At 42.5% G+C, this 27,101-nt stretch overlaps 1 protein-coding gene across 37 annotated transcripts in view; it reads right to left on the bottom strand.

Annotated features, from left to right (window-relative positions):
- LOC117580174 (sex determination protein fox-1) overlaps positions 1 to 27,101 on the bottom strand; it is a 90,438-nt gene that overhangs the window by 9,297 nt on the left and 54,040 nt on the right. For 8 of the 37 annotated variants that reach the window (XR_004573540.1, XR_004573541.1, XM_034266527.1 and 5 more), the window contains 8 exons: positions 16,551 to 16,970; positions 13,764 to 14,105; positions 10,001 to 10,756; positions 9,879 to 9,932; positions 8,935 to 9,027; positions 7,535 to 7,589; positions 6,297 to 6,338; positions 3,316 to 3,336 (listed from right to left, as the gene is read on the bottom strand). Coding sequence is in view for 33 of the 37 variants with exons in the window: in XM_034266527.1 (XP_034122418.1) it covers positions 3,316 to 3,336; positions 6,297 to 6,338; positions 7,535 to 7,589; positions 8,935 to 9,027; positions 9,879 to 9,932; positions 10,001 to 10,756; positions 13,764 to 14,105; positions 16,551 to 16,970 (1,783 nt within the window). In the remaining 4 variants the exon portion in view is untranslated. Of the gene's footprint in view, positions 1 to 1,447; positions 1,740 to 3,315; positions 3,337 to 6,296; positions 6,339 to 7,534; positions 7,590 to 8,934; positions 9,028 to 9,878; positions 9,933 to 10,000; positions 10,757 to 13,763; positions 14,106 to 16,550; positions 16,971 to 27,101 lie in introns of those variants that run through there. The other 29 variants (XR_004573542.1, XM_034266529.1, XM_034266531.1 and 26 more) reach the window with 11 other exon arrangements.

Genomic DNA, 27,101 nt, shown 5'->3' with positions numbered 1-27,101 from the left:
TATTTTGTATGCCTTAAATAATTCTATGCGGTTTTCTCACTCAATTTATAATAATTGCATTTATGCCTCATAATTAACAATTTTCCGAGCGGCAGACCCACAACAGCTGACCGCTAACCATTAAGGCTGGCTGCCTGGCCGCTCTTCAGCAAGGCATGGACATATGGATGGGGTTTGGAGTGGAACCCCGGGCAGTGCTGTTTTGATTTCAAATCACTGCACAAATCATAATTGACATTTGAAAAGAAGAATTTATATTATACATTTTTATGTGGGTTGAGAGTATGTGCAACATTAAGCCGCAAATTGAAAATTGCTGTTTGGACAGGGTGCAATTAAAAATTCGATCTGCCATATTTCTATGCAAATTATTAGCCAAAATAGAAAATTATGTGTGCCACAGCCAGGTGCGGGCCATCGAATTTCGGGACAACAATTTGAATCAAATTTAAAGTGGAAAATATAGCCAACATTCTATGCTAATTTCTGTGGCAAACGAAATAATTAAAAGGAACAAACTGATTTTACTGAGAGGCAGTGGCGCGGCGGGGTGTAACATGCACAGAATTGATATTTCAATTTTCATTTGATTTTCTTTTCATTTTTGGATAATTGAATTTGTTTTTCTTTTAATTGGTTCGGCTAAAGCGAAGTTTCAAACACAAAAACAAATCGAAAATCGTGCAAACTGCAATGCGTATAATAAAAAAAAGAACAGACACAGAAGTAGATGAAATATAGCTAGAAAGAGAGCACAAAGAGTGTACAAAGAGAGAGAGAGTATGGATGATGCTCTAAGAGTAACGGCCTTACGGAAAATGCTTGCTGCTTGCCAACAAATATCCGCTACCGAATATGCGATTTAAGTAGTTAATATATGTATATGTAGATAGTAGGTACATTATATGTAGACTATGGTTAAAGCTAAGAACCTTTTTCCACATACTTAACGGCTAGAGTTACGAGTTACGAGTTACGAGTACAGTACTTTCGGGTTGCTGGTGGAGGATTTATCTAGTTGGATTACCGATTCATACGCGATTCATACTCGATGTTTCAGCGAGTGTGTGGGTGTGTGTGTGTGTGTGTGAGTTTACTAAGGTGTGGTGGTGTGTGTGCCTAGAACAATGCAATCTCAAGGGCGCCAAAAAGGTATGCAATATTTAGATAGATAGATAGATAGATAGATTATACGTTTCAGATATGTAGCTCAAACCCAAATGCGAAAACCAAATTAACAAGACAACAAACATTTACACGGCATAGTATCAAATGGTACAGAGATTTCTCATGGCTAAAGAGAATTGGTGATCTTGTTGTTGGATTCTGATTCTTGTTGCAGTGTGGTTTTCTTTTCGATTTTTGAATTCTGCTTTTTTGGCCTTGCCTCACGCCTTCACCAAAGACCCATCCATCAACACTTCTTTGCTCAGATTCGATCATATACTTGTGCTCGTAGTACCTCCGACGAGGCTGCGCTGCTGCCCTCGCTGCATTGGACATGGCGCTGTGCGGTGGGCGTGCTGTTAGCATAATGGGCGTGCCACCTGCTGCGGCAGCTGCAGCAGCAGCAGCAGCAGCAGCGGCCGCTGCCGAAGCCTGCGTTGCCACTGGGACCGCTGGTGCTGCCTGGGCCACGGGCATGGACACGGGCAGTGGCATGGGCGTCAACGTGGGCGCTCCAGCGCCAACGGGTGGCCCGAGGAAGGGCCATGCTGCGGCCACCGGAAGTCGATATCCTGAGTTTTGTTCATATCAATTATCAATTTTTGGTCACCAGTTCAATGGGTTATGGGTGGGAGTTCGATGAGTGGGTGTTGTGTGTGTGTGTGTGTGTGTGTTTTACATAATATATACATAATATATTCAAGTGGATGCAGTGGGAGGCGATTGAGGCGGTTCTGTAGATGATGCTGCAATATTTGCTGTTGTTGCTGTTGCTTTTGGCTTAGTTCTAGTGCTAGTTCGTCTGAATTTGGATCTTTGGCTTCGCGACGAGAGAGAGTTACCAGGTAATTACCATGAAGTTTACAGTTACGAGTACGAGATTACAAATACGAGTAGTTACGCAGCTAAGGAGCATTTTCAGACATGTTCAGACCAAAGAACAAACGCAAGAAACGTAATACCAATAAACGAGAACTCAAAGACAACAAAGTATAAATGATATATAATATAACATAGAACAATACAATACACAACAGAACTAGAACTGATTGTTAAGAAAGGAGAGTGTGTCGGAAAACCAAACAAAATATAAGAATATATATTCAAGATAGGCAGAAAAAAACGTGATTTGTTGTATATTATTGGGTATCATAATATAGGGTTTATATAGTAGGTAGTAGTAGGTAGTATGCATAAGACAACACAGCCGCAAATAGTATGAATGATCGCAAGATCATCTCAGTTATCAATCAATCAATCAATCAATTATCATTATATCAAGACTAGTAATAAAATGGCCGAGCCGGGACTGTAGTTGCTGTTGTCGAGCGGGTGGGTTAATTGGAATTGTTCATACTGCTCTTCCATTTCAGTATCAAACTTTTGTTGCAGACAAAAAGATAATTTAAAAAAAATAGAATGATACATTAAGGAAAGGAAACCAAGTATAACAGTTACCAAAAAACAGTTATCGAATAGTTATTGTTGCAGCATTATTATTTATATATAATATATTGGATTTTTGTATGCATTCGGTTTATGGTAGATTTATAGATTAATGCAATCTCATTTCCGTCGGGACCTACCACACACAAAACCAAAAACCAAAACGAATCGAAACACAAACGAAAGGAAAGCGAATGTACATATGTCTCTATGGCAAAAATGTAACACAAATGTAAAATGCTTGTTTTGTGTTCTCAATAAATCAGACAATGGAAAACAAATGCCAGGCCAGTTTGATGAACTTTGAACCTTCTCGATCCTGATCCTCCCTACCGACCGACCGTCGATGACCCTAGCCACATTGTACATTTTATGTAATTATTATTATAATCATTGATTTTCGTCCTGCCCCTAGCCATTTCGTTTTCGCGGGCTTACAAGCTAAAAAATATGTCTCAATAAATCTCTTAAATATATTTAATATATATTTTAGGGTAGAAACAAAAACTGATCAATTATTTGTACAATATGTATAATCTCTCGTATGTTTAACTTATTGTTCTCAGTGTTTAATTGTGTGTGTGAGTGTGTATTATTTTTGAGAATTTTACAAACAAAAGTACGGCAGGCAATAAATACGTAATGGTAGCAATAAAAACATCAAAAGTGTATGGAATGGAAAAACGTTGACAAATCTCTTACCTTCTGGCCATTGTACGCAGACTGCACCACATCCCAGGCGAAACGTTTGTATTTATTTGTGGAGCATAGGCATGGAAAAGACAAAGAGAGTTTCATTAGTTTCTCGTATTTAAATGGAGATTTCATTTTTCATTGCATTCCTTTATTTGATTTGATTTAATTATGTTTTGCTTTTCCGATTTAAATAGTTATACAATATATATTTGGATACATGTCTTATGGGTAGAGTGGCACACACAGAAAACAGAAAAACAGGCAGCTCTAAATGGTACAGCTTGATTGATTATACATACAAAACACAGAGATACAGATACGTAGATACAGTTTAGAGTTTCTAATTGATTTGTGGCTTGGGTTCATGATTCTGATGGCATTTTCTGGGGCATGCAGCATCTCTCAAAAAAGGGCTTTGCAAAGCATTCAACAAAATGGAAAATCAGCAAATGGCAAAGGCGAACGAATGCCTCGCTGCGCACAAAATGAGCTACGGCTCCTTTCTGCTCACAGGAGAGTCTGTGTTGCCGAGGAAAATGGTAAAATAAATACCCAAAAATGCAGTAAAAGACATGTCAGGCAGGCAGGCAGGCAGGCAGACACTTGCTGGCTGGGTGCAGAAAGTGGAGGGCGACATAAAGGCGCATTAAGTTTAACATGTCAAAGGATCAACGTAAAAAATAACACCAAGAAAGTTGCAAAGACAGGACAGAGTCAGCAGTAGTTGGGGTGGCAAATCAGCATACATACTGGGGAGACAGTGAAAACTTTCTTCCAAAAAGGCAGCGGGCGGGCCACACATTTGCATAAGACATAACACAACACATCGAGCAAAATAAAACGTTTCTGCGGCATGCCCCCAGGGTGCTGCCTCTGGCAACTGTGGCAAGCTCCAGCTCCCTTTTTTGTTGTTGCAGTAAATGCTGTATGTGTGCGTGTGCGTGTGTGCAAGATGTTTTGCAACTTTGTGGTTTATTTGTAATTATCCCTGACTACCGCTTGACTGACTGACTGACTGACTGACTGACTGTCTGCCAGATGGATCCTGCTCCTGCTTCTGCTCCTGCCAGTTTGATCCCTCTGCCGCCTGACTGCCACCCTAACGAGCAGGACAACGACGTGAGTGCTGGTGCTTGCTCCTCTCCGCCTCTGGGTAATAATGTTGCAAGCGATTTGCCATGCAAAAGAAGCCGAAAGAAGTTCGAAACGTGATAAAGTGACTGCTGCCAGGCCAGGCCAAGGCAGTAGCTTCGGGAGCTTCGTCTCTAATATCCTGCCTGGGCAGGGGGGCCTTTAGCCAGCTTTTCTCTAAATAGAATACTTCACCCCAGTCCACACCCCCCAGGGAGAGACCTCCAGCATTTAGTGCAACGCAAATGAAGCGCATTAGGTGCACGTGCACACAGATCCCAAGCATGGAGCATGGACTCCGACGTACATATGAGGTTGGAGATGTGCATTGAAAAGGCAATAGCCAGCCCTGTCTGTGGCTATTGCTGCTGCCAGTGTCTCCGAACCTCAATCATATTGGCCTTTTTGCGTTCAAGTCCAAGTTTTGTTGGCAATACAAAAGCATTTTGCATCGGCAGAAGGATAACCGACCGCTGAGGCAGCCCCGTCTGGTGCTGCTCCTGGCAACGCTTTGAGCCGCTTTACCAGAAGGGATCTCCCTCTTCCAACATCCCTATGCCAATCCTGTGCCTCGGTTTCAGTCGGTTCGGTTTGGGTTTTGCTTGGGTTTTGTTTGGTTTGTAAGCGGCTTATCGTACTGAGCGAACGAGCCCGAACGAACGAACGAAAAGTATAGATTGTGCTCTGTGAATACTTTTTAATGGCAAACAGAGTGGAGACGATTTAATCAGCAGTATTATTTATTATACATTGCATGGAAAAACTTTTTCTCGGTTTCATCTACCACTCAACTCTCCTCACCTCTCACCTCTCCCCTCTCTGCTCTCAGCTCTCTGAGAGCTCACTTCTCCCTTTTTATAGTTATTTGTAAAGAAACGAAAGAAGAAACTTTTCTGCAGGCCAGCAGCCAGCCACAAGTTCCACAGAAATTCAGTGCTAAACTTCAAAATGGCACATGAAATATCTAAGAACTTCTAGCTGAATTAACTTTAAGAGGGGAAATTGATAATAGATTTTCATAAAAGAACATTTTCCAGGAAGAAATCAATGCAGAAAGAGCACAGCAACTAGGGGAAATGGCTTAACAATCGAAGGGATTTAGGAGCATTCACGTAGAACGATGCGAGAGGAGATTATTTTATAGGGAAGAGATAGAGATATTTTTAGATTATTTTTAACAAATATTTTAAGAGTTCTTGAGAGCTACAGAGGGAAGGTGTGTAAATAGAAGAATTAAAAGGGAATTATATCGGTTGAGGATGGGTATATAAGGAAAGAAGTTAATCAGCTGCCATTATCTATCAGATAAAAGCTAAAGACAACTACTAAGACCTGCACGTAATTGGCATACGAAAAAGATCGTCACCTTTTCTTCTATCCTAGTTACAGATTTGTTGTGAAACATGCTGGGACTGGTACATGTCCTCGTTTGTCGTATAAGCTTAAGCATAGCATTTATGTATATTGTGGATTATATGTATCATTTTTGTGTGGAACGTGGGACAGGGAATAGAATTTAAATTTTGATTTCATTCAGCCAATCGATTGGGTTGGGGTGGAAGGAAGAGTGGCGACAGTCAACGTGCAACATGCCAAGATGTTTGTCCTTATCCTCGACGCTATTTCGAGTGTCTTTAGGAGTGAATGTGGGTGGGATTGTAAGGCACAATAAATATGCATATAATTTTGGGGGGGCAGGCAAGGGCAACGGCACAGGCATTTTCATCTTAGCTTAGCTTTTGTTTTTTTCTACACGATACAAAAACAAAAAGAGAACGAAGATCTATTCTTCGATTTGGTTTTGTTTCTTTATAGATTTTTCTTTTTGGTGGGTTTTTTGTTTGGGTTTGGCTCACCTAGAGCTGGGGCCGGTATGGCACCATCTTTGGTCAGTACAACTGTGTGGGGTGTTTGAGAGAGAACGATAAAATGATAAAATATAAGTAATTCTTGTCAATCATCAATCATCAATCTTCAATCATCAATATCATCATTATCAAAGTAGTCAAAGCAGACGCATTAAACATAACTTAATCGAAACCACAAATACACATTAAATTAATTTAGTATTAAATATTATTTTGGTTTTGTGTTTGAGTGTTTTTGTTAGGCGGCAGCCGCAACCCCAAAAGAATAATACAAATTACACAAGAAAAAGCAGTCAGAAGTCAAATATTGAATGCGTTCCAACAGGTTAGTGGCACAGTTTCCGCTTTAACAAGTTTTTTTTTTGTTGGTTTGGTTGATTGCCTCCAGCCCCCCTGGCATACTCGATTAACAAACAAACGGGGTGAACATTTTCCAACGTGTGCTGCCCCACAAAAAACGTAAAGTACAGGAGGGGTTGGTGGTGGTGGGGCATTGGGGCGTTGCATTTTCATTAGGAACACACACATTCTTGCTCGCTGGCAACTCAATTTCTCAGTTGCAGTTAGTTTCAGTTTTTGGCCACCAAAAGAAGTTGATGTGAAAAGTTCCAAGGCAAAAGCAAACAACAAAGTATATGAAAAAACAACTAAAAACTAAAACTAAGGGAATGTTAAGAAAGCAGCCAGTAATGGTAGGAGCAGCAGCAGCAGAAGCAACAATGGGAATTTCAAGTACTGGCTAAATGTGGCAGCAGCTACTTTATAGGCGGATTGTGGTATGCAAGTGTGAGCGGAACAAAGGGAAAGTTATATTTATAAGGCTCCTCATTTGGGTTTCGTTTAATACTTCATATGGCAGTTGATTGTTGTTAATCAATAGGACAAGACATGTACATGTCATCGAACATTAGTCAAAGTAAAACCGATCTTTAGACTTGTAAAACAACATTTTCAGATTTGAAATTTTGGCATTATAAGACACGTTTAGACAGTACTTAAAATGGACTTCATTTGCCATGGCAGCTCCCTGCTCTTGCACTTTTGCTCTTGTTCATTTCTGTGGCTGTTGCATTTCATCGTAATTGCATTTCTTTTGCGCAACATTTCAACTTGGTTCGCTACGTGGCTTAAACCTAGCTTCCATGTGTGTGTGTGTGTGTGTCTGGTGTGTTCTGTGTTTATCTATGAGTGTGAGTGTGGTATGTGCATGTGTTAGGATCACTTACCGTTGGGTACTGCTGTCACTTTTTTGGTTTGTACACGTGCAGTGGCGTTATTCACCTTCACAATTGGTTATATTTGTTTTTATTTTTTGGTTTTAACGAGCGATCAGCGAGCGGTGGTGGTTGTTGTTGTTGTTGTAGTTGTTGGTTTTTGGTGATGAGTTTTATATATATTTTTTTTTTAATTTTATATATCATATACACACGAAAAGGTAGAGTATATAGAGAGATCGCATGTATAATAGAGAATGTAGAAATAAATTATGTGTTAGTTAACAATTACAAAAACAAATCTTTGCAAATTGTGTGTCTTTAAGTGTGGTTGGTGTTGGTGTTGGGAAATGTGTGTGGGTGTGTTTCTAATATTTCTCATTTAAATTAAACTTTTTATGGGACAACTATATTTTACATTTTTGATTTAGCTTGAAAATACTAAGAATTTCAGTTTAAAATTCATTTTTATTTTCCTTATTTTTTATGGTCGTTCCTTTCCTCTTTTCAGGTTGGGGAATGTTTCCCCAATAAATCGTTTTCAATAAATTCAATAAAATCTTTACAATTATTTCGTTTTAATTTCTGTTCGGAATTAATTTTGGTGGGCTTTTAGCGAAGCGGATATCCGTTTCCGGCTGGACATTGTATGGCAGCATGTGGGCGGCAGAACCTTTTTGTGGACCCAGAGACTTAATTAGACTCGTGCGCGATTGCCACAACCAAGTGGAAATGTAAATAACATAGCACAGCACAGCACAGCCTTTTGTGCGGCTCAGTTAATTTGTTTAACCAACCATCATCCCTCGGACAGACGGACAGACGGACAGACAGACGGACAGTCCAATACACGGACATATCTCAGTGCACTTTGTGAATTTTCAGCATATTTTAAATGCCAATTATATGCGGTTCTCCATTTAACATTTAACATTAATCAGAATAAAAAAAGGAGAAGAGAGAGAGAAGAGGGAAGGAACAACAAGCACAAAAAGGCGTGGCGAAAATTGTAATTAATTTTTAATGAAAGGCAAATAAGAATCCCAGTCCCAATCCTGAACACACATTAAAAAATCAATCACGACAGGCAAGAGCAGACCCCATACAAAATCGTGCTGACAATGCGTGAGGCGATCCTTGAATTAAACGAACAACAATTATGGATTGGTGAGCGCACACAATTACGTTAAAGCCATCTCTTCTCACTGGGAGAACGGACACGCAAGGATTAAAAGTTGAAAAGCAATTTCTTTCAGCTACTTTTGCGATGTGAAAATTAGTGGTGGATTCTTTTCTGTCTTTCTTAACGTGTTGAGGAGTGTGTGTGTGTGTGTGTGTGTGTGTGTGTGTGTGTGTGTGTGTGTGTGTGTGTTTGTGTAAGTATATGGATATGGTATATGGCATGCACCCACCTCGATTTTGCGTCCCTCAACCACGGTGCCGTGTAGACGTTCGCGTGCTCGTTCTGCTTCGTTGCTGTTAGCGAATGTTACAAAACCGAATCCCTGCCATTCGCAATCAAACATGCAATTAAAGAAACATATAGAGTATATATATATATAGATTACGATTTCCAAAAACTAAAAACTATCAAAAAATATATAAAACATTTCTCTTATAAGTAATCCAAACAACACGGTTCTCTGGGGGCGGAGGAGGGAGGGGTTTGTTTTATTTTATTTTTATTTTTGTTGTAGTCGTTTTCAAAAAGCTATTGCTACAAAAAATTACATCAACAAGGCAGGACGGGGCTTTGGGCTTGGGGCATGGTACGTGGAGCGGCCAAGGACATGCTTCGGACAGGGGCCATTGGCACATTTCGCTTATACTATATCTGAAGGATGGATGTAGGGTCTCTGGGGGCTGGATGAGGAGGGAGGGGAGGGATTGGACTGCGACTGCGACATGCACGTGCCCTAAACTTTGCGCTCTGTCTTCCCTCCATGGCACTCGGATCTTTCCTCTCAGCCTTAGCCTCAGCTTCCGTCTCTGTGCTCTGGTCTGTGGCACTAGAGAATATCTCAAGATGTTGCAACGCCTTAAATTATGCAACATTCCTGGTGCCATGGTAACTATGCAATTATTTTTGCCAAGCTCCATAATAATGTTAAATTAAAATACAAAAAGAAGGACAGCTACGAGAGGGCCAGCCAGCAACACGGCTGCTCTGGTTGCCAAGGCAACGACGAACAAAACATCTCCTGGGAATACCTGGAGTGCATAATTTAAATGAATTGTGCGACAATTAGATGCAAAATGTCCCACACAATTGGAGGCAGGCAGGCAGATAGAGAGACAGCCATGGAGGAAGACGTAGCAGGCGCCTCTGGAATGATGAACGTGCCACAGGACTTACCTTGCTGCCGCGCTCATTGAATATGATTTCCACATCCAGAATGGTTCCAAATTGCTGCAGGGGGGAAAAAGAATATAAATTAATTTCACGCTATCCCTGAGGACACCCCACTCGGCACTCACCCCAAACATGGCACGCAGATCGGGATCCCGGAAACGGAACGGTATGTTGGAGACATGCAGCCGCTTGGGCTGACTTTTGGCATCCATGGAGGCGGCGACGGCCTGGGCCACCGTCGGCAGCGCCTGTGCGGGGACTAGAGCACTGGTCAGACTTGTGACCACATTCGGCGACTGCACGGAGGCGGTCATGATGCCGCTGGCTGCTGCCGCTGCTGCATTCAGGTGGGCAATCACTTGCGAGGTACTCGCCGGCACCACCAACGCCCCACCATTGGCCATGCTGGCCATGCTGTCCAGACCGGCGGTGGGCAGGAGGCCGACACCCACGCCACTGCTGCTGGTGGCAGCCAGTGCTCCGGCGGCTATCGAGCTGGCCGTGACGGATGTGGCGGCTGCCATTGATGTGGGACTGCTGCACAGGAGCGGCATTTGCTGTTGCTGCTGCTGCTGCTGCTGCTGCTGCTGTTGCATGGCGGGCGGCGTCTGGAGCAGCGGTTCGCCGCTGGCTATCGGTGAGGTGTTGCCCGACATGCTGCTATCTGTGGCACTTCCATTGAATGTTGCGGCAGCTACTGCGGCGACTGTGGCTTGCGATGCTGTGACGCTGGACGGGGAGCTGCAGAGCGGGGAGCCAGGCGGTCCACCGCCACCACCACCACCGCCGCCGCCGCCTGTACCACCGCCTCCTGTGCCGACATTCGAGAGGGCTGAGCTCTGTTGGGAATCTGCAGCCTCATTGGCAATCAATACTGTGGACTGTGAAAGCAAAAGAAACGAAAGGAAAGAAGTCAAAGTCAAGTTAGTCAAAGGTTAAAATTAGTTTAAGGCTTTAAATAAATTTGTACATCAAATAGCTGCCCTTTCCTGTTCGATTTTCAACACTTTTCCACCCCTTAAATAGCATTTTCCCCAAGAGGTGAAAGAGGTATTATTGAAAGCGATTTTCGGGGCAACTTTTTGGTGTTGGTTTTATTTTTCAGCACTCCCTGCCAAAGCGAATGCGAACAAGTGCCGCAATAAATAAACAATTGAAATGAAAATACAATTTTCAAGTGGTTTACATCCGAGGGAAAAGGGGATGCCCTGCCCATGCCCTGCCCACGCATCTGTGTGTGACCCAATAAAAAAGTTACTGCTGGAAAAGCGGGGGAAAACCGGGCACACAGGAACACAGATAGGAATGCAGAACATGAGCAGGAAACCAATACAAACAGACACCCACACATACAGATACTGAGTACATATTTTGTTGCACAAACTTGTGTTGACTTATGCAATAAAACTGTCGCGCAAACTGTTGCAATATACCCCCAATCCACCACAACAGCAGCAGTAGCAAGCAGCCTCATGCCCCACAGGCCCAGGGAGAAAATGCAATCCCAATCGACTCTGCGGAAATGTTTGCATTTTGTATTTTTGCATTATTAAAACAGAAAATGCACTGCCATGCTGCCAGGCTATTGTTGCTCCTCCACAAGCCTCCGCTTCGACACAGCAGTTCCATTCCAATCCCTCCCCAACCTAACGAAGCTTTGAATAATATGAAAAAATTCTCTATTTACGCAGGAATATAAAAACAAATAGACAGAAGACATGTGTAGCTGCGGATAGTCGTAGCTTTCGATACCCTTGCTGCATCATTGTTCTAATGGCAGAAGGTCCCTCTCAGATGTGTCGCTTTATATCGGATAATCCTGCATAATCAATGATGAATAAATTCTTGCTTCTGTGCACTGCCAGCATCTACAAAAAATCATCATTCCCTTTATTGAATGGGTACCAAAAGGAGAATAAGCTCCATGCTAAGCCCCAACCAAATTCGATGACAATGCAATAAAAATGAACAGAATGAACAGCATGGCGGCTGGAGTTGTGGAATATGGGTAGGTACAACAAAAAAAAGAAACGAATGCCACAATGGGGCATGCCCCATAATGTAGGCAATAGAAATAACGCTTAACTTAATTTGCTGCGCATTGTTGACACATAAATCTAAACAAAATTCCCCTATACTATATACACTCTGAATTTTTTGTTCGGGTTTGCCGGTTTGCATGTTTACCGAACATTTCAGTCCCAAAGTGAAATGGCGTGAAAAACTTTGGCCATATAAATGGCCAACGGCTGAGGGGAGGAGAAGGTCAGAGGGGGGACTGTTATTGTTTCGGGTATCGGGTTACACGTAAATGACATTTAACGCTTTTTAGTTTATCGAAATGCTTTTGTGCGGCACGCGACAAATGCTGCCTGCAAAAAGGTCGCCAGCCGCTGCCTTTTGATTTGGTTTTGCCATCGGTTTCTTTTCTGCATTTCTGCATACATTCGTGGGTGAAACTTTTGCAAAGAAATTTGCTCCAAATTGTTTCTGATGTGAATGTTGGGGCGGGCGATATTTGCTAGGGGGAATATGTCGGTTAGAACTTTTGCGTTCTTTCGGTTGATTTTATGGGTAAACTTATTTGTGTGGCTAAATTACTTTTAACTTATTTAAATTGGAATGAAATTTAAGGTTTTATGAGTGCATAAGATCTTATATTGTATGTAGGTGTTCGGTATTTCATTTTAAATTTAATCTACATTAAGTGGCATAAAGGGTACCTACATATAGTTTTCACGACAGAATTGATAACAATAAGAAGATATACAACAAAACTGCATGGAAACATACACCGTGAGATTGTAATTATTTTATTCTTTTATGTGCGTAGTTGCAGAGAGCGAGATTTAGCAGCTCCGTCGATTATGTCACATTAACTGTTTTTACTATGAGAGAGCAGCGATGGAGCAAACTGCTGAGAGAGAGAGAGAGCTATAGATTGCAGCTACTGTCGAGAGAGAGCAAGAAGGTGAAGCTATTGCCGAGAGAGAGCAAGAAACTGATGCAATTGCGTGATCAGGTATTGCGTGAGATGGGGAGAGCGGCAATGCTCATATTTGCGTTGCAAATCAAGAGATAAGAAAATATCGAATTCACTGCGCTTCGCTCGAGCCGAAATACAACAAAAATGCAAGAGCACCAGCGAAGGTGATAAATGTATGAACATTCTACATTTTAGCGTATGTACATGGTACGATAAACATTGGGAATAGGCATCAATATTTTGTGTTTTCTCTGGCAACGGAGCTACTCTCAAGCCACTTCAATTGTCAGCCATTGTACTTTCCTTAGCTAAAACAATTATGTCTCGCAGAAAATTATATAAACAATTGTAGTTATCGCAATCTTAATCTCATAATTTCAGATCCTTCTTTGGCTAAGCTTTGACAATTGTAATTCCACTCTCACTCGCAGTTAATTATAAAAACTTGGCAAGCTAACGCAACCGCAATAAAAATCATAAAAACCCTGTGCATATCTGCTGCATCTGGATCTGTGCACAAAGTTTTGGGCTCTTCTCTCTGATGATGACAATGCATACAAAAAGCAGCTAGAAAAGAGCTCAAGTTGAGGCGGAAAAGAAGATTTTCCCGGCCAGTCTGTTGGTCGCCTAATGAAGATGAGTACAATAAACAAAACCAAAAAAAAAATTAAATAAAAAGTGCTGGAACTGGACGGGGAAACCCAGCAGAAAAAACGAGCAAAAGAAAACATGGAAAAAATCCAAGAAACTGGCACGTAAATTTCAATTGTGTGCTCCTCTTGTCTCTCCTTTCAGTTCTTTTTTTTTTTTTTTGGTGCTCTTGTTTATTTTATTATAATTTTTTGTTGGTGACTGCTTTGCCGTTGGTTTTTGGGCAAAAGCAACTGAAAAATAAAACTCACTATGCTGAGCACATTTTGTGGGGGCTGCGATGATTGCTGGTGGTGATGGTGGTGTTGCTGTTGCTGTTGCAGTTGTTGTTGTTGTTGTTGCTGCTGGTGTTGGTGGTGCTGCTGCAATTGTAGTTGGTGGTGGTGCTGCTGCTGCTGCTGCAGTTGGTCCATGGCATGTCCATTTGTCAGGGATGGCTGCGTGACCACTGAAACTGGGATTTGGCCTGGACACGGACACGGACCCGGACCCGGGCCCGGCCCAGGACCCGGACCAGGGACTGTGACTGTTGAGGATGCGACACTGCTGGCTGTTCCATTGTACAGTGTCTGTGTTTGTGTTGACAGATTTGTCTGTGATAAATTTTCAGATAACAACAAGGATTTGCGTTTTAGTTGGAGATTCCACGCTCCCACTCACTATATACGATCGGGGGGTGGCTGTGTGTGTGTGTACGAGTGTAGGAATCTGAGTGTGACTGTGTGTGTGTGTGTGGATTAAGATAGATGCAGTGTGGTATATAGGGCTATAAAAAAATACACCAGACAGGCAGACAGGCGACCAACACCAACAATTTGCTTAAATGTCTAGCTTAATTTTTCTACATCCCAAACTGCATTTACAAGTTGCTTAATTGCTTGGAACATGCCTAGAATACGTTTACATTTAGCATATTACATATAGTAAGTATGTTTGTATATAAGAGATTATATTTATATATATTTGTAGGTATATAAAAGTATAATGTATCATGACAAAATGCAAAATGAGTAGCTATACAACCAAGTCGGGGGAGGGGAGACTTAATGCTAAATTTTCAACAATTTTGTTTACTATTTATAACGTTTCACCAGTGATTTGGAGGTTTACATAATGTTGGGTAATAATTTAAGACAAACAAAAATAAAACATTCAGTTATCAAGAAGACATTCCCGAGCACATTTTCCCACTAAGTTGAGCTTTTGCGATCCGCCAGCCCCTTCCTTCCTTCCTTCCGTTTTCCTTATTTTCAATCCGGATATTGCCACCTTTCTGCCTTTTATTACAAATTGTTTTAAAATTGTAGGCCATTACCCATTAAATATTGACCATCTTTTCAGTGTGTAATTGAGTAAAACAAGAAGTCTCATTTAATATTCAAGAATACATGCAAATATGTATTTAGTACTTGAATAAACACTAAAAACACTCCTGGCAACTCCATAGCTTTTAGCTGGCAGAGTGTTTTTGTCTATTGTTTAATTTCCCCATTCTTGTTAAACAACAAAATATTGTAATAATTGGAATTGTCGGTAAATGCTCCCCGGGGGCAGGCAAACAACAATGAAACCATTCAAAGTGTCAGCCTCCAAGTTACAGGTATTGTTCAGGTACAGAAATACATTACTATATGCTATAAATGTATGTTTATAATATTTAATTAAATGCACACTACACTGCATTGAACAATATTAGGTTAACAACAACGAAAAAATACAAACAAAGAGGAGGCAAACATGAGCATTTATTGCAATTAAATAAAAATATTTGCTTCATTTATTACACCAGCAGCGCACACAACCTCAGCGATACATTGTATATAGATATTGTTAAAAAATGAAAACAATCCTAATGCGCTCTCATCTGTTAAATTATTCAAATGCACGAATCAATTTCCATAAACAAATATCCCTGGGGTCAACAAAATCAAACAAGAGTTTCGTACGATTTAGACCGAAAAAACTGCGCTGCACACCCCCGTCCCAGTACTGACCACCTGCAAACAAATTTGTTTGCCAAATATTTTCATTAAACATATTTTAGATGCAAAAATTCTACGGATATTCTAGAGAATGCAACTGATTTTGGTGGGTAGAAAAATAAAGCGTGTTGCGAGTGTTGTGTTATGATCAAGTTTTAATTAGAACAAAGAGCAACAATAAACATTGAAGCGCTGTGCTGTGTGTGTGTCCTCGAGCCATATGAGAAATGAGAACAATCCCAGTGGCAGCTAAAAGTATGCTACAAAAAGAATGCAAGACAACTAACGACAGTGCTGGCTCGAATATTGTGGCCACCTGCTGTGGCTTTCTTTCTCGACTATTTCTGTGAATTTCTATTAGTTTCTTTAAATTCTAATGTTTTTGCTAATGCTGCAAAATGTTGCAACAACAACAAATATTAATTTGCTTCTAATTTCAGAGTGGAGTTCTAGTGGGGTCTAGGTGCTGGTTCTGTAATTTCTGTACGATGCATAATTTGAGACGTGTCCAATTGCAGAGCCCAGCACTGTTATCTATGCATGGAAGGTGATACGCTAGTTCTCTCTGTGTGTGTGTGTGTTGGGGGTGTCTGTTGGAGTGTTTACTGTCGTTAGCGCTTTACTCTTTTGCTGCTGCTGCTGCTGCTCGGACACGCATGCAATTAAAAATGTAAAAGCAGCAGAGCAGCTGGCAAGGCAACAACAACAAAAGTAACAACAAAACAGATAAACAACAAGAACAGTTGTTGCAATAAAAACAAACACGGCCTACTGGTCATGTGTGTGCATCAAATCTGTATATGGATGTGCCTGTGTGTGTGTGTTTGTGTGTGGGGAAAACCAAATCAAAGCATCAGCAAAAACCAAAGAGAACCAAAACCAAACTAAAGGTGGAACCAAAACCAAAAATACACACAACTACAAATGCATACCAAAAGCACACACAACACACACACACACACACACAAACATAGATAGAGAGAGGTGGGGGGGTAAATAGGTACACAAAGAGAGATAGAAATGTGAATGGAGGCTGTGGGGGGGGGTTGAACTCACCTTTGTCTGTTGCATATACAACGGTGCACATTCGGACACACTGGTGGCCACCGCGGAAGCCGATGCAGCACCATTGGCCGTGGCATATTCTGTTGCAACTCCTCCGACAGCTCCTGGCGCTGCCGCTGCTTGTGCTGCTGCTCCTGCTGCTGCTGCTGCTGTGTTCCCGTTGGCTCCAGCTCCTCCTGGCTCGCCGGCCGCATTTAATTGGGTCACTGGCTCAGCCTGCTGTTTGGCTGCCGCAGCTGCCACGGCCAGGGACAAACTGTCGGCAGCGCCAGCCTGTTGGGCAGCGGCCGCAGCAGCTCCGGCTTGCTGGGCAGCGGCTGCTGCTGCCGCGGCCGCTGCTGCTGGCCCTGGAGCGGCGGCATAGCCAGCCGGAGCGCCCGGAAATGGCGCCACGCCAGCCTGCACCATGTGCTGCACATAGGGAGATAAGAGAGGGTGATAGAGGGGGAGAGAGAGAGAGAGAGGGAGGAAAATATGGGTTTATGGATTAGTATTGGTCGCATAAAAATGTAAGTCCCACCCACAACGAACCCGCAAAAAAGTAACTAAAAATGAACATTATGGGGCATTCGTTTTCTATAACCCATTTTGTGCTGAACAATGCAGAGTTAGCTTCATTATTCCACCCCTTTGAACAGCTCATACCATTCCAGGATATGCCTGCATTCGACTCTAACCTTTAGCCTCTTTCTTTACTGTTCCATGCTGGTGACACATTTCATACAGCTAATGGTTCCACCTTGCGCTACCTTGCCTACATTCCTTGCCACTGCCAGCTACCCATGTGTGGCCCCATAAAAGTGCAAAATGAAATCCAGGTAGTTTATTTTGCGGGGTGGCAGCCCCTCCATTACGCCCATTGGGTGCTGCACAGAGCTTTGGGGTTTTAAGCTCTGGTTTAAACAAAGGACAGGCACACATAGATGGGTAGAGGCGCCAGGATATGGCTGTAAGGATATCAGTGGAGTGGAGTGGAGTGCTGTGGAGTGCTGTGGAGTATGCCGTACAAAATGCGCTTTAAATTGTCAGTTTTATTTGTATAAAATGTGGCCCCTTATTTGGCTTGTCTCGCCATGGGTTTGCCCTCACCTCACCGCTTGCTACCTCTGTCAGCATCTATGAAATATGCAAAATTTGCAGCTTATTGTTGGTTGTAGCTAAATACAGATGGCATACCCACCGTATACTCGTTTATGCGAACCAAAATTTGGGTGGCAAGAACGGGATTAACATGTGAGTGGCATTTTAATATGGTTTTTAGCCAGGCAAAATTGTTACCTTGCACCAGAGTCCCAGCTAGTGGCACCAGAGATGTGCAATGTGGCACGAAAGGAGTGCAAACTTAGCTGGAGCAGGGCGAATTCTTGTAAATAAAATAGCTAAAAATGTGATAATATTTATTAAAGGACTTAAAAGATTTGCTAATACATCAGGTAGAGCTATTGCGAATTTTTCAGCATTTTTAATGGCTTTTCTACTGCTCTAAAACACGCCAAATCCCAGCCAAAATCACTGCTCTATTGCAGAAAACTTTCTTCCCTCATAAAATGGTTATTAATTTTAAGCTTTTATGCAAAATGTCACACAAAATGCAGCCAAGTGAAGGTCTTGAATGCTTAATGCCCCTTCTGTGCATCTGGCACGAAAGCTGAGCGAGCAAAACCGAAAAACCCATTTAAGATTTTCTCGTGCAAGTTGCGCAAAAATCACTTGTTTAATGTAAAAATATTTGACAATTAGTGGGGGGCCTTAAAAATAACCAAAAATGATTATAAATACCAAGAGAACTCGTGGATCATTGGGATACAGTTCATCTATCTTGGCAGGCAGGGCATAAACTAGAACCAGAACCCGAACCAGCGTTTCAACAGCGCCACAAATAGTACAATATCAATGCTCAGAGAGGAGCAAACGTGTCGCCAATTTCTGTGTTTATTTTGGCATTCGCCCATCCTCAAAACTGCAGCCGTCATGTCATGGCCCCCAAGGTACCCATATCCATTCTCTACGCAGCGATTTGTGCTTTGAAAAATTAGCTTGTTAATTAAATTCAAGCTACATATGACATGTCGCGGTATGCTTTCCGCCTCCACTGCGTTTCGCTGCAGATGCACACAAGTACGAGAAGATCTATATGCAGACGACTTCCTCTACTCCTCTTGTTTCAGCACCTCCTCCGCAATGTCTCGCTCATCTGGTGACATAATCCGCTGTGCAAATTGGCGCTCATGTTGCTCATACGCCGCGTTAGACAGCAGCCACACATGATGCATGTGTGTGCTGCTTTGTGTGTCTTCTCATCAGCGAAACAAATATATTCTCTCGTATATATTGAAGCACATTTAAACAGCAAAACAGCTAGTAAAAGTTGTCATCTTAAATGTACATAAAAATGCTTTAGCCATGGGGAAAACACATTTGATGATGTGCCAATGGAAATGTTTGTACCCCACACTCGATTATTCCCGCTTCGCGACTCCTTTGGGAGTGTCTCTCTGTGTCTCTCACTCTTAATGAGTCTGGAACTCTCTTTTTCCACACATTTTCACTTGAAGCAACTCTTTCATAATTTTTTCTGTCAACTATCCAGTTGCCCAGTTGCCATCGCAGTCGCAGTCTTTGGCACTTCAGAAAATATCGTACTTTTGCTGCATTCACAAATATTTTTCATTTAATTGCACTTGAACAGAGGGTCAGAGGGCACAGACCAAAAAACTCGCTACAGTTCAAATATACTCTTCCTCCTTCTCCCGCTCCTCCTCCACCACCCCTTTTTGGTTATTTTTTTGGGACCATATTTACATGGCAAATATTTCGTTCGGCATTGCAGTAGCCGCGGCAGCAACGACAGAAGTGGAGCCCGCCCTGGCAATTTGCATTGGCAGTTACACTTCAAAAAAGAACAAGAATTCGCGATGGATTGATGGCAGGACTAAAAGATGCTCTGGATATGCAAATTTTAATGGCAGAAATGCATAATATAAAGTAGAAAATATATGTTAAATATTTGCAATAAAACTTTGAGGTATTTATCCCATTTCCTTGCAATTTCTCATATTTTGTCTCTATTTTGGAGCTAGACAAGTACCAAAATCACATTTAGCAACGTTTTGAACCCCATCTACCATCAGTATTACAGGGTACTGCATGAAGAAACAACAAAAATGTTCAGCAGCTGGCGTTGTTTTATTGACTGGGGGCCCAGCGATGACGATGCAGCATCGCTGTCGTTGCTTTTTGTTTACATTTTGTGCTGGTAGCATCCACGGGATGCCCGCACACGCCCCCGTTGTCCTGGCTTGGCTGTTGTTTTTGGAACATTTTCAACAAAACACTTTTCCGTTTTCATTTTGCAGTTGCTGGCGCTGGCTGCTGCGCTTTCGAGTGGCATTTTTCAAGCCTTTTTGTCTTTGTCCAAAGTGTCTTTTGGCGCGCAGCAAATATTTCGGCAAGCGGAATTAAATCATTGAAAATGAAATGAGAATTTTAGAGAGAGAGATAGAGAGAGAGAGAGAGAGAGAGCGCGAAGGCATAGAGGATTTTCCATTTTCCATGTTCATTAAATCCCATTACGCTTTTGGCAAACGCGTCACACACGCTGCGCCATAAGTTTCGAGTATATTTTTAAGTGTGTCACACGGTGGAATGCCATCAGCACTCTCTCGTGATTGATGTGACCGAAAAATATATACGTGTAAAGAGCGTAGAATTTTACTTTGAAATGCATTTCGGCACACAAAACTGGACAACAAAAAATATCACACAAATCAAGCAGAAAAATGCATGAAAAATGGTTTCAAACTTTGACCATTTATTTAGACAACGAAAACCGCACCGAAAAAAGCTGTCAAAAGTCAAACTAAATTATAGCATAAACAATTTCTTATAGTATGTAGTGGAGGGTCTGGGTCTCGAAGACATTACATCAACAGAATATTAATAAACAATGACGTGGGCAGCGGGTGAAATTTTGTGTACTTTCGAAGATAGCTCGAAGACCGCTCGAACCGCATGTGCGTCAGCTGCTGTCCGTTTCGATTACCAATTCCTAGACATCGCAACGTCCGATTCCCGCCTGAACCTGACATAGTCTAAAGGCATTTGACCAATTACTCAATAGCTGTTGCTGACGCAATCCAAACGCCACGAAGCGCCCAATTTTGGTCAATGCAATGGCAACATTTTGGCGCTCGTTAAAAGCCAGGCCAAGTGGGTCTGGTACGCGGCCACGCGGCGAATGCCAATTGAAAAACTGAATTGGTAAATTTGCTCAACACGCGCCTAAAGTACGAATACGAAAACGAAAACGAATACGAATACGAGCTACACCCTCGCATCAGCAGCGGCATTGATTGTTTGAATTAAAGTAAGTCTGATGTTGGCCATTGCTCAATGAATAATTTGGTAATGGGTGGACAGGTTGTCCGTATGGTAATGTAGGTCGATGCAGGTCACGTCTTCTGTGCAGATTACAGGCACAGCATGCAGGAAAGTATTATATCAACCCGATAGCCGTCGATTCCAATGCATATTTGGCAGACCCAAACCCAAACCCAAGCCCAGTTACAACTCCAGCCATAATTGCCACACGAAAAAAAGAAGCAACAGCAGCAAAATGCAGAACGTGTCAAATCAATTTACATGGCAATTGAATGCGACAGTAAGCCCAGCCAAGGATATCAAACATATGCCATGAGCCATGAGTATATATCACGAGTCCAGATACAGGTCAGTCCTTGGGCAAATTAGGAACGAGAGCGGGGCAGGGAGATTCTGTGTGTGTGTGTGCTGCCTGTCAGTTTTCTGTTTTTGCCGACAGGAAATTATAGCGAAAGCGTGTTGAAGTGTAAAAGGATGTGCCCCCAAATAGAAATGTGCAGGTGGAGGAGCAGCAGCAGCAGAAACTGACATGTAATATGACTACAGAAAATTGCCATGGCTCTGGCTCTCTGGCTCTCTGGCTATGGCTCCGGCACTCCGGCAGTGATGCTGCTGCGGATGTTGATGCTGAAATTGCAGCATGCGGGTGTCAGATACGAGCTACAAGCAACAAACACCTGTGCACAACATCTATTTCTACCTCTAACTATGTGCTTCATGTCTGTGTTCGTTTTTGCAAATCAACAGAACGGAAATTTATTTCAAAATACACACCAAAATGCAATGTTTGCACAGCACGGCACGGCACATCCTTCTCTAATAAGACAAACACAAATACGCAATTTGATGTGTGAGAATCCGTAGGGGAAAGAGTTAATGAATAGCGCGTCACCTGCCACAGCCCTCGTCTGCTGCAATAAGTCATGTAATGTAATGCGATAATCCCATCCCTCTCTGTTCAGTTCAGCCAATAATTAGAATGGATGGCAGATTGCAAAATTACAACAGAAGAGAGACAATTTCGAGTTTACATTATTTGCACAATTCCATGGGCAAAATCATAGGATCAATTATTGATTAAATGCCGCAAGAAATGTTCCTAAAAGTAGATAGTTGTTAAAGCAATTGCTAAATATTTACCTATTCCCTTCCAATAGTCCCCAAATTTGATGAAATATCATAGACAAGTCCAGTAGGATAATCTCCACCAAAAGTTCAACTACTTTTGCTGCACCTTTAAAGGTTATTCAACGCAAATGCAACGTTATTCCAGCGCTTTATGAATGAAATTACAGCACAAGAGGAGGAGCTCCAACTGACCAACCCAACAACAACAGCAACAACAACAGCGACAACGGTGTGGAAAACAGTTGGAAACAGTGGAAAACTGACACTGCAAAACGGTAAACCCAAAAACGTCAAATGCAGGTGCCTACAGCAGAAATATCCACAACAACAACAGCAGCAACAGCAGCAGCAAAACGTTTTACAACGAGAAATGGCTAAAAAGGGAGAGAACGGAGAGGAAGAAAGGCAGAAAGAGAGAGAGAGAGAAAAGAATAGATGGCCCTAGGCTCTGTAGCTTCACTAAGCCATAAACTGGTTGTTGGTAGAGCTACAGGAAACGCTTGTGTTCGGTTTGGTTTTGGGCCTGGTTCAGGCTGTGCATCTGCAGCAAAAAAATAACAGCGAACCGAAAGCGAAACTTGAACAGAGACCCACAGAGGCAGCCAGCATTTAAATGCGGTTTCTGTTGCTCTTCGTGCAGAGTTTTTTTTATACGAAAAAGCAGGAAAAGGGAAGGTCAATACTTGGGCAAGGGAGCTGCAGATACTCTAGCAATATGTTCTTCACTTAAAATAACAATTTTAAGGCAAAGATATCTTCTAAAACCACACCCTAAAAGCTGTTTCCATGCCTAATCCCACCTCTTTGCTCTGTCAACTCCTTGGCCATGTCTTAACAACCCTTTGTTAGGGCATACAAGTAAATTCTGTGCTGTGTGCAACCCCACTTTAGTGTGTCACTGGGTCTGCGCTGGTCTGCGTGATGCCCACATTGCAGTTTCTATAGTTGTTACTGGCAGAGGCTGACTCGCAAGTCGAACCTTAAGCTGAAGATGCACTTTGATGACGATGATGATGTTGATGATGATATGGGCCGAAGTGGGAGAGGACTGTTGCTGGTGACTGGTTTGCCATTTAAGTGGAATTTATGCTGCCGTACCCACCATCAAGAGAGTCAAACTCCAGAGCTTTTGGCTGGGGCTCTGTGACTGTCATCAATTGCCTGGCGGCGCTGCCAAATGATGCATGCCCCCAAACCGAAGGGGCTTGCACCTACACTTAGTTGGTATACCATTGCCTCTCCTTTGGAAACCTTAATGCCAATGGAAACGTGAGAATTTCATCGTCGTCTTCAACGTTGAAGATGCACTTTGGGTTTTCCTTTCCTTTTTGCTGATTTTTATCGTAAACCATTTCGATTTTCCCACTGCCTTTTTTTTTGCTTTTTGCTCTTTGTCGCATTTAGCTGGAGAGCCAATGAAAAACTACGTGAAAAACTCACCAAACGTGAGCGGAAAATTAAATAATTGAAAATCCACTGCTGCGGCTGCTGCTGTTTGCTACTGGCGCTGCTGCTCCCGCGTGAAAGTGTACGGGAAAAGGTCGTTTTGGGTGAGGCGATAGATAAATGCATTGTGATTATTCACTGGCCTAGCAAATGAAACCGAAATTGGGCAGTGACCACCAGCAGCAGCAGCAGCATCTCCAGTGCCGAAACATTTGAAGCACCTCCCATAGAGATCTATGGAGCCACTAAATCAAACAGTAGAAGAAGCAGCACAAAAATCAATACAAATAAATGAAGACAAATATCCAAAGCACACAAGAAACTTGGCGAAAAAAAAGTACAGTAAAGAGCGTCTAACTGCTGTGGGAGATACACTGCAGGTAAGAGGTAAGAGAGGTGGCAACAAGAAGAGAAGATCAAACTAAAGCCAGAACCTACGCAGCAAATCGAACGTCAGTTCCGTTTGTTATTTCCGCAGCGTGAGAGAGCAGCGACCGCCGCAATAGCTGTTGTTGTTGCTGAGAGAGCGCATTAAATGGAAAGAGCGTGCATTGCGAGAGAGCAAGACAAAGCTCTCTCTCACAGATGAAACGAAGATCAAGAGATAAGACAATTCCGACTGCACGGCGCACAAGGCAGAAAACAGACGAAATGCAGGAAGAGTAACCGTATTTGAAGTAATTATTGATGTACATAAATATGTAAAGCTGAGTCAAACTTCGCCACAAAATCATAGCACCTTATGTCTGCAAAGCGTATACTCTTCATGTGCAAAAAATGACAGAAATCTTCACGTTCCATTCCCTGCTTCAACTTGTCAATAAAACAAGGCAAAATGTGACTCGAAAAAACAACAAACAAATATAGAAAAAATAAAAGTATGAAAAAAACTCGTGCAAATACGAAATAAATTTGTATTTAAGAGCAAATGTTTGGCTATGCAAACGGCGTGCCACACGAAAGGCGGACAGACGGGCGGGCAGTCGGAGACTTGAATTATGGCAGCAGCCAAAAGATGCGCCGACAACGACCAAAGAAAATACAAAGAAAAATGCCAGAAATAAAATTAAATCAAAGGAGTGGGGACTGGGTAAAAAACCAAATAAATTAAAGGCCCTGTCAATTGGCGCAACATCAAAAAACACACAGAACAGAACTGGGCGGGGCGGGGGGGTACATAAACTTTACTTTTATTTCTATTTTTTATTTGTTTTAATGTGGCTTCTGTCATGGGCTAACAAGCAGCACGAAAGCGTGTCCAAGCTACACGATGGATGGCTAATGCTGATGGCCTCAAAGGGCTGACGAAAGTGAATCTCATTTGAAATGATGCGAGACAGGGGAGAGAGAGAGAGAGAGGTGAGCGGGAGGGAGGGAGAGACTCCAACTAGCAATCCACCTTCACCTCCACCTTTTGCTGGTTTAAAAATATCTTCATGTTTCATGTCTGATGTACGACGATGTGTAAGCATGCATTTTCCTGGTTTCCACAAAGTTTTTCCTTTTAATTGGACAGGAGATTATCGAGCAGCTGCACTGCCAGGGGCCCCTGTCCTGTTACCCCCCTAGTGCAATGAAAAGACATCGCATCGATTACGTAGAATGATGAAGTACAAAAACTTTAAATCACCAAATTGCCCCCCAAACGCTTTGGCACTGCAGCAGTGAGCGCAATCAAGCCAAAAATATCACATTACACACAGACACACACACACACACACACACACACAGATGGAGCAATTCGGAAAGAAATACAGCGAAAAGGTTGAGAGAAATAAAGAGAGAACAAGAAGTAATCGTTCGACGACGAGCAGACGTTCACTTGTCTCCGCCCGCCCACTCCCCCCAAAGTAAAGAAAAAGAAAAAGCATCGAAAAAGCGAGACATCAATTGAGCAGCAAATAAAAGAGTCGGCGACTCCGCCACGCCATTGGGTGATTGCAGCAGCGAAATGGAGACTGCCCTTTTGATTGATTTGTGCCCCGGACATTAAATGCAATCAAAGTAACAATATTTATCCTGGCCACGCCCACGAGTTACTCAATAAATCATGTCGGAGGGAGCAGCACACTCACACTCCCCTCATTGCTTATGCCGTGGCCTAAACACGCAAAGGCGCCCCAAGACGGGTTATTAAATTGCCTCCTAAAAATGCTACACAAAAACAAACACAGAAAATCCTACCCAACAGAACGGAACAAATAAACACAAAGGCAGCGGCGGGGGGTAGGCAAATGGGGGAGTCCTATGCCGGAACGGAAGGAACTAACTGCTGAAAAACAAAAGCTCACTTCCTGCCGTTCCGTCTCTGCCGCCGTGTCGTCTGGGCAGCGGGTTGGGTGGCGGGGGGTGGAACATTTATGAAATATAAATAAGCTTTATGGACATTTCAAAAAGAAATCCAAAATTACACGCAATTTATGGATGTAGCAGGTGTAGCAAGTGGGCGTGGCAATGCCCATTAATGTTCAGCTTTAAAGAGCACGCGACAAAAACGGCTGTAGAAGTGGAACGGGGGGGAAGTGTCGCTGCGGGGCGCGCTGGACGTGCGGTCTCTGGCAGCAATTACCGTTAAGCGGATTGTAGTTTACACTCTCGATGTCGGCAAACACAGCAATATATACAGTGTACTCGTAATCTAGAACTAAATGCGGCGCATTCCACATTACGTATGGGAGGGTTTCCCCGCTGCCCCTGTACTTGTGGAGAGAAAGAGAGAGAGAACATGGGGTATATTGTGTGTAACATTTCGTTGGTTAGCTGACAACAAGCTGGGAATGTTTTGTAGGAATTTCGTAGAGTAAAAGATCTAACATCTGCACATCTAGTTTGTATAACTTACTCCCCAATCAAAAGTTTGTTCTAGTCACAATTTTAAACGTACGAAGCCCTAATTGAGTAATATTATTTATAAAGATATAAACTACCCAAACCATAATATTCATCGCAATCGGATTACATTTACACCTAAAAATTAATTATATAATGAATTCTTTCTCTGTTTTGTCCTTCTACCAATGAACATTTCCTTGGCATTCCAATTCGTTTCATTGTTTTCACACAGTTCTTGTACTAACTAACTTTTAGTAGTAGTAGTAGCGGATATCCCTTGGTCGCAATTCTCGCTCTGTTATTCGTTGTTATTGTTATGGTTCTCTCTGTGCCACTTGAGCACTCTTTCTACCTCTTTCTGTGCATTTTCACACTTGTAAATCAATTAATTTTACAGCTTTTCCCTCTGCCAAGCACTCAGAAACCTCCACACTGCCAACCATCAAGCAACCACCACCTGCTGGGCTTGGTCATTTAGCCTAAGCGCCAGCTAAGCTCCGAATGCTCGACTGCCTCGGCTGCCCAAGGATGAGAGAGAGTGAGAGAGAGTGAGAGAGAGAAAGGCAGCGTCCATGTGTGTGCTTGTGTGTGGGAACTTTTGCTGTTTCGAAAGCAAATTGTTGGGCTTGTAAATGTTGCGGCCCGTTTGGGCCAACCGGCTTTTGCGATTTGCTTGAGCGGCTGTCGGACCGTTGAATGTAATTAATACTTATGGTACTACCTTTTGCCACCACTTGGCCTTCTCCTGCTGCTGCT

This window comes from Drosophila guanche, unplaced genomic scaffold (genome assembly GCF_900245975.1).
Source record: "Drosophila guanche unplaced genomic scaffold, DGUA_6, whole genome shotgun sequence".
In the NCBI taxonomy this organism is placed as follows: domain Eukaryota; kingdom Metazoa; phylum Arthropoda; class Insecta; order Diptera; family Drosophilidae; genus Drosophila; species Drosophila guanche.
This window is presented reverse-complemented; position numbering and strand designations above follow the sequence as displayed.